This window comes from Colletotrichum gloeosporioides (assembly GCF_011800055.1).
Source record: "Colletotrichum gloeosporioides strain Lc1 chromosome Unknown consensus_82, whole genome shotgun sequence".
Taxonomy (NCBI): domain Eukaryota; kingdom Fungi; phylum Ascomycota; class Sordariomycetes; order Glomerellales; family Glomerellaceae; genus Colletotrichum; species Colletotrichum gloeosporioides.
Genome location: NW_025544727.1, coordinates 254,739 through 267,702, shown reverse-complemented (window position 1 = coordinate 267,702; position 12,964 = coordinate 254,739). Strand labels below are relative to the sequence as shown.

Here is a 12,964-nt window from a genome sequence, read left to right as displayed (position 1 = left end):
GAAAGCTTCAGAAACCCGAAAGAAAGCTACCCAGGCCAACTCAGAGTCCATGATACTTTTGCGACTTCAATCTGGCCTGTCCAAAGTACGCCCGCTTTTGGAGCGTCCCGCGTAGCTGATATAGGCGTGATTTTGAAGTTTGATGTGGGAGGAGTGACTGGATTACGAACTGGGATTTGAGGAGTGACTTCATGTTCAATCGCGTGCTGTGACCGCCACGTTGGATGTAAAGAGTGTGGCTTGCCTCAATAGTCTCAGGGCACGCGCGCACACTGGCAATTTAGTCTCAAGCGTATCTAAATACCAGTCCTCCGGATATGTGAGACTCAGGCAGTAGTAGCACAGGACATCGGAGAAATCGGGCGCGGGGGCCTTATAAATCTCCTGTCAAGAGGCCCTTTCGCCCCATGGCATCAATCCATTGCTTAACCAATGGGTTTGGTACTCCCGCCGTGGGCCACAGACACCTCCCGCACAGGCGTAGCGGTTGTGTCCTGCTCGGTCCCGTCCTTGACGAACCAGCTTATAATAGCAATACAGGTGGCTGTGCCGGCCATCAGCCACCATGCGAGACCCCCGTTACGACTGGCCTGGCTGGCTGCGTAGACGTACCCAACTGCGAATGGGCCTATCGTTCGCGCCACTGCAGACAGGGTCATGGCCAAGCCGTGGGTTGCGGCCAGGGCGGCCGGGCTCGGGGCAGAGCTGCGTGACAGGTCGGATCAGCATATTGTCTCAAACAGCAGACACGTATAATGGGAGGCCAGTGTGAGACTCAACTTATTGGTCATCAAGGTCGCCGAAGGCACCACCATGGCCGAAGTCAAGACCATGAGCAGCTGGACAACGGCGATGACAAGCCACATGAGAATAGGAAACTTGACGGTGACGGCGATGAGCGGAGAGAGAGCAAAGGCTAGGGCTGGACACCACAAGAAGCACCGCAGGGTGCCTACTGGCTTTAGTTTGTAGCTGACACGCGGGTATACCCAGATTTGCAGCGGAAGTGCGGTGACAGCCAAGATCGTAAGTGTCAGGGCGATCTGGTAGGGCTGGAGACCGGCGCCACCAGAGAACCGCAGCGGGGATGACGACTTCCCTTCTCCTTCGAAGACCGCAGACACGGGGGGGTCGCTGAGAAATAAGGGCCAGAGGGTGTTGTATCCAGCGGTGAGACCGTCAAGCATTGCCTGGCAGCTGGTCGCGAGAAGAACGTTGGCCGTAAGAGCTTTCCTTAGAGGCAACTTACCACCCGTAGGAGCTGGTGGGGGCTCGCGTTTGCTGCGTTGAGCCTCGTCATCGGCCTGTGGCGACAAAAGAGGATCTAAGTCCTGTGTATCCTCTGAGTCCCGCGTGTTAGCGGGCTCGTAGCCAAACTTGGACTCCCTGCGAGACCTGTAGCGCTGCCAAAGCCTCACGACAGCCTTCTTGATGCGGATCCCGATGTCAGGTTGGTCTCTGAGGGCAGGCAATGTCTTTGTGACGCGAACACGTTAAGGTTAGCAGATCACACAATCAGGACGGATATGAGAGATGGGCGGGAAAAGCTAGTAGTAGTGTTAGGGTAAAGCAGAAAGGAACGATAATTACCTCTTCCAACAAAAAGAAGACGGCTAAGAAGGCTGCGTAGATTATCCCACTCGCCATCAGCATGGGCGGTGCGTACGTCCAACGGCCCAAGAAGTCATTAGTTGCCGAATGGCTCTGGGCATACGCAACCAAGAGCCCGGCAAGCGGAGGGCCGGCCAGGGCGCCAATGTTAAAGGCTAGAGGTAGCAGGAGAAATGCCTTGACGCGATGTCGCTTGCCGGGCACGATCTCTGGAATCATGGTGCGTACAACGAGCGTCCCGCCGCTGAACGTTCCTTCAATAATGCGGAGAACCATGGCCTGCGCGAAGCTGCGTATGAAGCCAAAGCAGAGGGTGCTCGTGCCAAGGACGGCCATGCTCATCAATAGGACGCCCTTACGGCCGACTCTTGGAGAGTCTGCGACCCGGCTCGTGGGCAGGCTGACAAGCGCCACCATAGCCGTCAGGGCCGTCTGCATCCACGTGGCCTGACGCACAATTTCAGCCGAAGAGAGGGAAGGATCTAAAGATTGAAGCTGATAGTATATGTAGGTCTACCACAGCAGCGAGCTGGTCAGTTGTCTTGCTCGTTCAAGAAAAGGGGGTGAAACAAACACTGAAGCTTGTTCGCGTAATCGGTTCGGACAGCCGAGACAGACACAGCACCAGCAGCTGGTCTTTATGCGGCATCGTCCTCCATGACGAGCCTTCGGCAACAGAGACGGCGGTAGTCTGAGCCATGATTGCTCTTTGGTTCACGGGGCAACAACAGCAGTGGGGAGGGTTTTGACTTTGGTTTTGCTAAACAGACAGTTCTCGAAGGCGTTGGGTATTGAGTCCACTCAGTGACAGACGAAGGCTCAAGGCCAACTTTTGTGAGTATCTTCACGGCAGAACTATTACTAAGAAGCCCCCTCTCGTCTGTTAAGCAATGCCCATGACCCCGAAGCCCTCTCACAGCCCAACGAATCACATTTATCCCTCACGGGACCTCTTTACTTGAGTTTGCGTGCGAGAAACTTATGCGGAGTATATTCAAACCTAGCCGTCCGATCAGGAAAACAGGGTAGGGTGGTTCGCCACATGCTCCAGCCGGAGAATAACAACAGCTCCATGGCAATCGTTCTTTTCCATCTGCGCCCTGAATCCATAATGGCAGCACCCGGACATACGGTTGCCCCGCACTCTCCATTCTGTGTTTCCAGCTGCGCTTCCTCCCAGGTTGAACCGCCTTTCTGGTGTAAGCTTACCTTCGTAAGCTTAACAAAAAACCTCATCTGCTTACCAAGACTAGCAGCGTCTCAATACTTGCTCGCTCAAGTCACTACATGATGGAAGAGTTTGAAGAAGAAGATATTCGTCTACTGGGGTCTTTTCTAGGCCACAAGGCGCACAAGGAGCATCGCCGTCGACGGCTATGCGGCCTTCTCAGCTGGGAAACCGTGGCTGCCCTCGGATCGGTCTCTGTGCTTGCCGCCGTCTTCTACCTGCTCCGATCTGCACCCTTCACGGATGGGCGACCGTTCGAGAGTAAACAAGATCCTCTCGCAGTGGGACCGCAATGCGGCCCATCATGGACGCAGGCTGAGGCCGCTGGGTGCGTGTACGACCTGCTGATGAGTGCCTGGGTGCCCCCGCATTGTCACGACGCAGAGCTCTATCGCCAATACGTGGCGGACGTCAACAGCACTTTCTATTTTGACCGGCAGCAGGAGAGCCGCGTCGCGTGGGACGTCGTTCTGAGCGGCCGCCATCCTAGTTCGGGGCTCTGGACCGACGGCGGATTTCACCATCTACACTGCACCTACATCTGGGAACGCCAGCACCGCGCCTACACGCATGCCGCTGCTACCGGGGAGCCAATGGTTCTTGATTCACACTGCCGGAACCACACGCACACGTTGCACTGCATCTGGTGGAATGGACGACCGAGGGCGTGGGAGATCAATTGGCCTAACATCACACGCATCTACCCTCCTAGAGAACCGATACGGTGCCTGATCGATGTGATCGATGTCTAGGAGAGAAGCTGGGAGGGGGATATCAGTTTTCACTTGTATTGCCGCTCTTACACTGGATGAATACAGTAATATTGACGATCTTAAGCATCGTCAAAGATCTTGTAATGCTATGATCCTTTCTTGTTGGCATGAGACACTATATGTAAAAGAATGTTGGAACTCGGATTTGTCCACCAGGCATGTACCAGTACCCCGGCTGCCACGTTCTTCATGTCACCCAGCTCACCAGACTGACGTGTCGACCGGCTTACCTGCAATGGAGCCGTTGCGATAGATGGGCATGAAGTGGTCTGTATCGTTCGAATCAAGCTCGTAGTGGAAATTGTGATCGCGAACCGGGTCGTTCACCCAGTCCACCAGGGCGCCGAAGTCGCGGCACCAGTTCTGCTGGCCATCGGTGCGGTGTCCACCCGGCACGACGTAGGCGAAGGGGCGCGAGTCGGCGAGGCAAGTCGCCGCCTGCGTCATCGTGTTGAGGCAGTGGGCAATGTGGTCGCCGTCCCACTGCGAGGGGCGATTGTGCCGTGCCCAGCCGACGGATTCGAGAAGGACATACTGTAGCTTGTCAACATACAAAGAACATTAGACCAACCAACGGTCTACCATACGTACCACGCAGTGGATCTGATGAAAGGCCTGGATGCCGTATAGCTCGAGGCCGAATTGGCCGGCCTCGGGAGGCAACTCTTTGCGCACGCCATCGTAGGCAAGGTATGTTGCCTTTTGGCCATTGGAGTGAATGAAAACGTCTGTGGCTGGTTAGAGAACGAGGCCGAGTGGGGTTACATGTGCATACCATTGTGGACGGCTCTCAGGCGCTCGGCCGACTCTTGTATGTTCTCCCAGCTGTCAAAGGTTTTGGGAGATATGTAAAACTGGTCTTTCTCATCCCACTTCGTCCAGCGAAGTGGATAGCCAATCTCTGGTCCATTTCATCAGTCATATTCACAGTAACACTATAACACAAGTCCTTTTGATTTCGTTGCACAGGCGTTAATAACTCACCTCGTGGAACATAGCCGGATGGATCAGTCCCGAGAGGAAAGGCGCCGCATCCCACATCGACGTCGTGCACCGTGAGAACTCCCGGCGGGCGACCAAACGCCAGATACACGTTGAGGCATGCGGAGACGAGAAACAGCAGAGAGGCCAGGTGACGATAGTGACCTCGGTGACGATGCCTCTCTGCTGTATCGAGATAGTCCACGGTCATGCCCGAGTCGCCCCTCTGTTTCCACTTGACGAACTCGGCATCATTCAGTAGTAGCGTGGTGTCGCTGGATATGGAACCCGTGCCCTTCTCATCGGAGCTGCGACGCTCGTCCGCCTCTTCCTCGGAGTAATGGGTTTGGCGTGGCATAGCAAACCTTGGGCGCAAGTTGCAGTCGATGATTATCTTTGACTACGCTACAACAAGCGGATGATCGTGTAAGATATCGCCAATAGGCCGAGACGTGAGACAGGGCAGCACTCAATCCCGGAATCGTTGTCAAGAATCACCTATCAGCGCGTACCCGCGTGTGTCCCAAATGGTAGTGAGCAATTTCACCACAAAAGTAATCGGTTTCTCACTTCTCCCCGACCGTCTTCTCTCATTTCTCTTTGCCCTCGAACGCGTCTGTCATCTCGAACCAATGATGACTACCCCGGGATGCCCCAACGGGCCGGGAAGTTTACAAGAAACTCGCGGCCCGACTGAAGAAACCAGTCGAAATCACTGGGTACGCGTCAGTAACTGCGCTGCTTGCATCAAGGTTTGTGCAAAGCATGAGTTCACCAAAAGGTTGGCGAACCGTATTATCTGTTAGTCTATAACTCTGCCAATGTCTTGCAGAAAGTTCAGCTGCGGGGCCGAACCTGGAGCTTGTTTGGTTAAGTTGGCCATGTGTGCAATCTCGGTCTTCCGGGGTCTCGACCGAGTTATCGAATTTCCTTTTCCAGGTACCTTAGTGCGAGCAGAACGGAGAAAATCAAACGCCCGGCTCCTGTCAGCTCCCTTGGTATAGTTTATGGTTCCAGCCCCTCATATCACCTCCGTATGCCGACGAATCTTAATCGCGTCTTGCTTTTCATAGGTTCAGATAGCCTTTCAAATTCTCCGGGGCCAATCATGCCCAGATTCCTCGACGGCATCTTGGTAATTGAGGTGCGGGTCGTTTACTGATTTGCATCGACCTACCCTGCTCGTAAGGTAATTGTGTTGCAAGTGCTAGGCCAACTAACTCAACCATCCCACCAGTAATACGTGAAACTGCGACCAGTGAAGTTTGCAGCATACAACTTCGCGAACTACAGCTTGCAAAAAGTATCACGACAAGCGGCTGTACTACGCAGTAACCACCGTCAGTCCTGGGTTTAGGGAAGAGATGGCTGTGTGAGCCACACAACCGCACCTAGAAGCGTAGAATGATTAATGCGCAAGATCCTGGCATCAATGGAAATACAGCTGGTATCGTACGGCTGACCATAGTCCGTGAAGTAGCCGCAACACTCCCTTCCTACCTTGTCAAAACGCGTCTTGCCTCTCCCGGTTTCCATACCATCAAGATTACAGCACTCTAGACACGACTTTATGGTCCAGTGTCAGAATGCAATCGCGACTAGACGTGACAAGGAATTACGTAGGGCATGGTGTTGACACCATCAATGCTCACATCTCCAACCGAACCATAGCCAACTCGGTGTCTTATCTCCTTCCCATCCTTGAAACTCTTCCTCCAGATTTCACTTTCTTGGACGCTGGATGCGTATGTACACTGAACGACACCATGCTCGTTTTCTTCATGCTTACCACTGTGCCTCGCAATCTCTCCCTCCACAGGGCCCCGCCAGCATCACAATTGACATTGCCAGACGGTACCCCTCGGCGACAATCCTAGGCATTGACGGCAGCCCGGCCGTAATCAGCCAGGCCCGCGACGCCTGCCAGAAAGCCAATGTTCATAACGTTCGCCTCGCGGTCGGGGATGCCTTAGACCTGGCTCCTACGGCTAGCGAGCCCGGCTTCGAACGACTCAAGGGATTATGTGACGTTGGTGAGAGCAACCGGAGATTAATCAATGACAAGAATAGAAGAAGACCACTGCTGTCATAAGGACGATGAGCTGATCAGGCGACACCGCCATGTAATTAGCCCATACGCACAACGTCGTGATGCATACAACGGACGCACCTCGAGCTCTGGTAGAATTACGCTCCACGATTAAGGTCGGCGGCCTCGTGTGCTGTAAAGAGGCTGATAGGGCTTGTCTTATGATGTGGCCAGAAAACGCGGCGGTAGGCTTCTCCGATGGAACCCTGTCCTGAGAACCTTACGGCTCACACCTCACTTTGATTGTACTAGATACGCCGTACCTACGCTGTAATTAGCGACATTATGGAGGCCAAGGGGTGCGATCCGTACGTTGGGAGGAAGCTCAAGACATACGCGATGGCGGCGGTAAGTAGTCCCCACCTCCCCTCCCTCTCAATTGGCAGAGAGAGAACCGGTCAAGTGTTCATAGAAGATCCGATTCCAGTATCTGACTCGGCTCAGGGGTTTTCAAGCAATGATATCAGGGTAGGCCAGGCGCCCTGGGTCGTGTCTTCACGCGAGGAGCGTGAGAATTGGAGTGGCCTGGTCGCTCGCACCAGCGCCGATCCGGAAGCTCGTGCCCGGATTGAACACGAAGCCCGTTGCATTGGACATGAATTCAATCTTGAAGAGCTTCACAAAGGATGGAGAGAGTGGATAGAAGACGACACGGCTTGTGCCTCAATAAGTGACATTTACGTGGTCTGTAGGAAGCAATAGGATTTGAAGCGATCCAATCTCAATTATTCAGGGCCGCCTGTTGAAAAGCTGGATGAAAGACAAATTGACCACGAACGATGCTGCGGAAAATAATGGTTTGCGTTTCTTGCCAGACGATGAAAGTGAGACTACCAACGCAACCAACTATTCTTTGATTACTCTCCTAGTAGCTGAAACGTAGTAGCCTTGAACTATCTATACCAAGTATGTTGGTCTTCATACAGCACTTCGTATTCACCCGTCTTTATGTCTCAGGACTGTCCTCTAAATGCGTGACATGACGTCTCTTACGGTCTCGCAAGTCCCGGATGCAATCGCGTGGAAGATGCGAGCGTAGGTGTCGGCCATTGTCTGTACGCTTTCCTCAGTAAACCAGAGTCTCTTGAACGTAAAGTTTGCGTTTACGTGTTCCCCATCGGCCTCGGGCACCACGACCAGCGAGACGAATAACTACGTCACAGAAACACACGCGCATAAGTTAGCACGGCACAGGTTTAAGACTGCATATTCTGGCAGACATATAAAATATCCCAAAGAAATAAAAAGGTGAGGCGAAGCAGAAGGGGAGAACCATTTTCATGGCACAACATACTTCTTGGATGAGGTTACTGACGACACCACGATACGCCAGCTCGAGCCCTTGTGGGATGTCTATCCGGCGGTCGTTGAAACGCACGTTTGTCACAGGGAGCACACCATAGAGATCACTAGCTGATTTATCATAGCCAAGGGCGCGGGCGACGTCTTTTGGGCGGTAGATCAGGTGTCTCCTATGGGCCAGGTCGTCTGCGTGGAGGCGCTGTATCAGGTCGGCCACGCGCGCCGTCGGGACCACCTTGACCCTGGCATAGAAGTAGGTGATCATCATTCCAAGAATTTTATCGATGTCTGCAATGTCGCGGTCGCGGTCCGAGACGAGGTAGGAGATGCACACCTCTTCATGGCCAGTGTATTTTGACAGGGTCAGGGCATAGGCGAGACTGAGCAACCTGGAGGGTAAGACGCAGCACTTACGGCAGTAGGAGGCGGCCGGCCCTGTTACAGTTAACCGACATGAGGCCCTGCCGAGGTTTGTCACGCAGGTAAGCTCTTTTCCGTCGGGATCCAAGTAGGCGGTCGGTGACGAGGATTGCTGGGTGGGGCGCCGGTCGACCACTCCGAGATGATGGGGCCGAATCCTGCACGGCTCGGCGCCGGTGAGATAGTGGATCCAGTATCGGGTGCCGGACTCCACTGCGGCCTGGCCACGACGGGTCGTCAGGCCGAGATGGTGAACGTACAGTTCGAAGCCGGGCGCCGGGCGGTCAGGCAGGGCGCCACGGTAGAAGCGGTCAAAGTCGACCTGGAACACGCCCGTGGCCACAAAGTCGGCTGCAATGTGCCAGAGGACGACGTTCATGTAAACGCGAGCTGAGGGCGTAACGAATAGGCGTATCGACACGCAGGCGGCTGGCTTCAGCCGGTACAGCATGTTGGCCGTGTGTACAGCGCTGTATTGCCGAATTTCGCACTCGCTGTCCGAGTCGATGTGCACGACGGCGCAATCGACGGGCCATCGTCGCATTACGAGCTGCACGACTGCCTCTGGCCGCAATGGGCCAGAATGGCAAGAAGTCACACCTAGCTCAGCCAGGGGCACAAAGCGTGTGCGGAAAATTGCGTGGCGGTCCACTATGGCCTGCCACGCCCTTGCCGCCCTGTACGGATCCACAGGTTCCTGGCCGCCTCGGAAGAGGATCTCGTAGCAGGTAGTCATGATCCCCGGCCTCTCGGGCGCCGGGTTCGTCGAAAATAAGTGGTAGTAGTCTTCCTGCATCGGCGTACACGGCACTACATAGGCAATGTTGTCTGGGTCCACGCCAGGAGGTACCTTAAAAGCATGTAGACTCAGGGTAAAAGACTCGTCGTTATGGGGATGGGTGTCGGTCTCCCTACCATCTGCGTCGGCGGCGCCCACTCTCTTTGTCTCGATCGAGCGTGCAAGTCTGCTAATGGTCGACTCGGAAAGTATGTCAACGGTGGAGACTGGAAGGCCAGCCAGGCGACAGCGCCGAGCAGCCTTCATAGCACTGCACGAGTCGCCTCCAAGAGACAGGAAGTCATCATCCAGGCCAATGGTAGCTGGAATAAGTCTCAATTAGTCTGTGAAAGGGCATGAGAGGTGTGCCTCACCCGAAGGAGTGGCGAACTCCAAACTCCAGATGTCTCTCAACAGGGTTTCCATCTTTCTTAGAGGTGAAAAGAAAATCTTTGGCGGGGATACGACCAGGGGGGCGGGCATGCGTTTCCGATATTATTGTTATAACGTACCCTCGGAGACTGGTGGGTTAGAACGAGGAGCCCCTCTCGGTGCCGAAGGGCGGGGGAAGGAAATTTAGTTTTATCAACTTTGCCTTTCTGCTAAGAAAGGATATGAAATACCCAAACCACAACATTAATTCCTTGTATCCGTTAGCAGACCCTACTATCCAACAACTGACCCTATCAACACACCTACATTTTATTCAACGACCACGATGGAGTATTCTAAGATCGAGAAATATCCCCGTTCGCCGTTGTCATCGTTGTCGTTAGAAAAGGCTTTCGCACAGCCTGAGCGCGAGATGCACAATCTGCTTGAGCACAAGGCGGGGTCTGGCAGAGCCAGATGGTCTCCGAGACTATCTATCGCGCTCTCCTCATCCGTCTTGCTTAACATAGCGCTCATCGCTGCTCTAGCAATCATTCTGCGGGGACGTCATGGGCCGAGCCGGCCTTCTTGGATGCCGCCAGAGAGGGTAGACGAGCACATCTTTCTGTCCCAACCAATATTTGGCCAGGGGCCCAATGTCACAACCGAGGACAGATGGGCTATGTTAATGCCAAGTTAGTCGAGCCGTTCCCTATTCCTCCTAGATAAAATGGTTTCACAATGAAAAGCATTCCCCTTATTTCTTCCACAAAACTCGAGAGTTGCGTTTAATTTAAGACCAGCCACAAAACGTACAAAAGAAGCATAAACCTCGCGCGCATCTCTGATCCCATTACAGAAGGCAATGGCTGGATCAATGTGACGGTAGACGATGGCGTGCTGCCATATATGCCAGGGCTAGACCGTTCCTTGCCTGAGCAAAAGGCACGCCTGTCCGTCTTCCACCAACTGCATTGCCTGGTGAGTCGAAGCAAGTCGGGAACCATGACCGCAGAATCGCTGACAAGTAACCTCTACTTCCCAGCACATTGCAAGAGATGCCTTCGTCCACGCGCGGGACGGACATCTGGAAAGGGTCCGTGTGGACCACCTTTCTGACTGCTGGGACTATCTGCGACAGGGCATCATGTGCGCGGGCGACGCGACACTCGAATGGAAGCAGGCCAACGCGAGTGGCGGCGAAGGTTGGGGATATCAGCACATTTGTAAAGACTACACGCTGCTATTCATGTTTGCCGAGCAGTATCGCGCAACGGAGGAGCACTCGTTCCGTGGCGAGTATTGAGGGGACGATTGCCAATCACTGTTACGTAGAGAAAATGGCCTGACGCCGTCCATCTAGGACGGTTTTGCCGTAGTCCAAGTTCCTTTTTTTTTTTGCCACGAGATAGACGCTTAAGCTTCAGAATTGCACACCCAAACAAAAGATCTCTGACTTCTCTCTCCATTTCTTTGACACTACTTGGGTATGGATGATGATGTGAGTCATTTTGATGGCCATCAGACATGTCTGCCTGTGATAGAGGACAGCCCCTCTCCCCCCTCCCTCCCTCCGTGCATGGGTATTAGGCAGACACCAAAACAAGTGCAGCAATGACAACTCTCGAGATTGAGTTTGGCACCACCAGGCCTAAATATGCTTCCAATTAGCCGATGGGCCATCGTGCTAACAGTAAGCCCACTCCACTCCTTGGAGGACAGCATAAATCTACTCCATGTGTCAGCCAGCCCATCGTTCCACGGCCTATCCGACCAGCCCTCGGAGAAAGATCAGTCATAGGAAACACATCATGTCGTCCGTGGAGTCCATCCAGAGACTAAGCTACAGCACGGAGGCCGACAACGAGACAACCCGGTTTCTGAACCAGATCCATGAACAAGCAGCTTGGGGACGCGAGAGGCGCCGCTTGAGATGGGCTGCGTGGCTATGGTTCACGACCACTTTGCTCTTCGCCGGGTTCTCGATCTGGCTCACTGCGAGGCGTCCATTTACGAGCCATTTTGGATCGTTTGAGACGGGATACGCGACAGACTTTAGTAAGCCTTCGTCTCTTGACACCCCGTTCGTTCTCGCTCTCTCTCTCCTGTCTTCCCTCTTTCTCTCTGTCTACCACGTTTGCATTTTTTGTTCTGTCATTTCATCTATTCCAGTCGATAGTTTTTGTATTTTTATCGCCCGGATGCCCATAGGCTTACTTGATTCCCAATCATAGAAGCAGCAGCCGAGCACATCGAGCTACACGTCCCGACTTTCGAGGGGACCCCAGCCTTTATGGACGACGGGACTGAATACATACCTGGGCGAAAGGATGGAACGCAAAGACTGAAATTCACAGGCACGCCAAGCAGAGAAATCGACGTCAACTGGTACGATCTTCACTTGGGCGAGGGTAAGTACACGCATGACACAAGATCCTCCGGCGAAGCGTAAGTGCACGGTAGCTAACGAAGATGCCTGGATGCGATGTAGGTCACTTTTTCATCGTCACCGAGGATGAGGCTCGAGAGGCATGGGGTCCGGAATATGTGAAATACTGGGAACCAAGAGCAGGAGGTTACGTTGCCACGTATGTGTAGCACATATTCCTTTGTCATCGAAATCTGCGTCGAAGACGCTGTCTCGACTAACGTTTTCCTTCCCCCACAATCAGCGTCGAGGTCATGCACCTTATCCACTGTCTGGCAAGTGATACTCCCCATCCCCGACCGTGGCCCTTCTCCCCCATGTCGCAATGGCCGCCGTTGACACGATATACCTAGGACCACATTCGTAAAGCCTTCCATCCCGAGGCCTACCACGACCCGAATCCCGTCCATGGAATCATGCACAGGGACCATTGCATCGAGTCGCTGCTGCAGCTGCTGGTATGCACTGCAGACTTGACACCTATCCCATCCATGTATCGCCTCGGATTGGGAACAAATTACATCAACACGGACCGTCCACACACCTGCCGCAGCTTCCCCAAAATTGTAGACTTTGTGAAGAAAAGATTCAACGGCACTTTACGTGTGGAACCGTACGCTGAGGACGCCTGGAAGAATCAACCATAGGCCTGCGGCTTGTAGTGCGATGGTTTAGCTGAAACGTTATCAACGGCTTCATAATAACCTGGCACCAGCTATAAAAGATAGCTTTTGTTGTGTTCAGGTTTCCTTTTTCTCAGCTTTTAATATCTAAAAAGACAAAATCGTCACTAAAAAGCCTTAAAGCATCAATATGTATCCTGCTATTTTCTTACTATAACGGATGGAGGGTTTAATAGGTGATATTAAGCCAAAACCTATAGAGCAGCCTAGCCTTACTAACAAAATAATTACTAACCTAAAGATAAAATCTTCCTATAAATCACTTTTTACTATATCTACTAGGTTATAATTAGTAAATT

At 53.2% G+C, this 12,964-nt stretch overlaps 7 protein-coding genes across 7 annotated transcripts; 4 read left to right on the top strand and 3 right to left on the bottom strand.

Moving 5' to 3' along the window:
* Positions 1–425: 425 nt before the first annotated feature.
* Positions 426–2,311, bottom strand: GCG54_00010048 (Efflux pump azaK; the record flags this gene model as incomplete). The annotated part of the gene is made up of 4 exons (XM_045409980.1): positions 426–705; positions 781–1,475; positions 1,591–2,124; positions 2,186–2,311. The coding sequence occupies 4 exons, from the start codon at positions 2,309–2,311 to the stop codon at positions 426–428; spliced, it is 1,635 nt and encodes a 544-aa protein (XP_045259015.1).
* A 590-nt stretch (positions 2,312–2,901) lies between these two features.
* Positions 2,902–3,591, top strand: GCG54_00010047 (uncharacterized protein; the record flags this gene model as incomplete). Its single annotated transcript, XM_045409979.1, has 1 exon — positions 2,902–3,591. The coding sequence occupies one exon, from the start codon at positions 2,902–2,904 to the stop codon at positions 3,589–3,591; it is 690 nt and encodes a 229-aa protein (XP_045259014.1).
* A 222-nt stretch (positions 3,592–3,813) lies between these two features.
* On the bottom strand, positions 3,814–4,951 carry GCG54_00010046 (uncharacterized protein; the record flags this gene model as incomplete). Its single annotated transcript, XM_045409978.1, has 4 exons — positions 3,814–4,146; positions 4,204–4,340; positions 4,388–4,513; positions 4,597–4,951. 4 exons carry the CDS (start codon positions 4,949–4,951, stop codon positions 3,814–3,816), a joined length of 951 nt encoding a protein of 316 aa, XP_045259013.1.
* A 1,228-nt stretch (positions 4,952–6,179) lies between these two features.
* Positions 6,180–6,685, top strand: GCG54_00010045 (uncharacterized protein; the record flags this gene model as incomplete). The annotated part of the gene is made up of 2 exons (XM_045409977.1): positions 6,180–6,338; positions 6,413–6,685. The coding sequence occupies 2 exons, from the start codon at positions 6,180–6,182 to the stop codon at positions 6,683–6,685; spliced, it is 432 nt and encodes a 143-aa protein (XP_045259012.1).
* A 963-nt stretch (positions 6,686–7,648) lies between these two features.
* Positions 7,649–9,608, bottom strand: GCG54_00010044 (Nonribosomal peptide synthetase easA; the record flags this gene model as incomplete). Its single annotated transcript, XM_045409976.1, has 3 exons — positions 7,649–7,834; positions 7,977–9,505; positions 9,557–9,608. The coding sequence occupies 3 exons, from the start codon at positions 9,606–9,608 to the stop codon at positions 7,649–7,651; spliced, it is 1,767 nt and encodes a 588-aa protein (XP_045259011.1).
* Positions 9,609–9,900: 292 nt separating this feature from the next.
* On the top strand, positions 9,901–10,860 carry GCG54_00010043 (Oxidase ustYa; the record flags this gene model as incomplete). Its single annotated transcript, XM_045409975.1, has 3 exons — positions 9,901–10,249; positions 10,414–10,535; positions 10,600–10,860. 3 exons carry the CDS (start codon positions 9,901–9,903, stop codon positions 10,858–10,860), a joined length of 732 nt encoding a protein of 243 aa, XP_045259010.1.
* A 505-nt stretch (positions 10,861–11,365) lies between these two features.
* On the top strand, positions 11,366–12,629 carry GCG54_00010042 (uncharacterized protein; the record flags this gene model as incomplete). Its single annotated transcript, XM_045409974.1, is given in 5 exon segments — positions 11,366–11,612; positions 11,789–11,934; positions 12,018–12,142; positions 12,153–12,261; positions 12,336–12,629. The coding sequence occupies 5 exon segments, from the start codon at positions 11,366–11,368 to the stop codon at positions 12,627–12,629; spliced, it is 921 nt and encodes a 306-aa protein (XP_045259009.1).
* Positions 12,630–12,964: the final 335 nt, after the last annotated feature.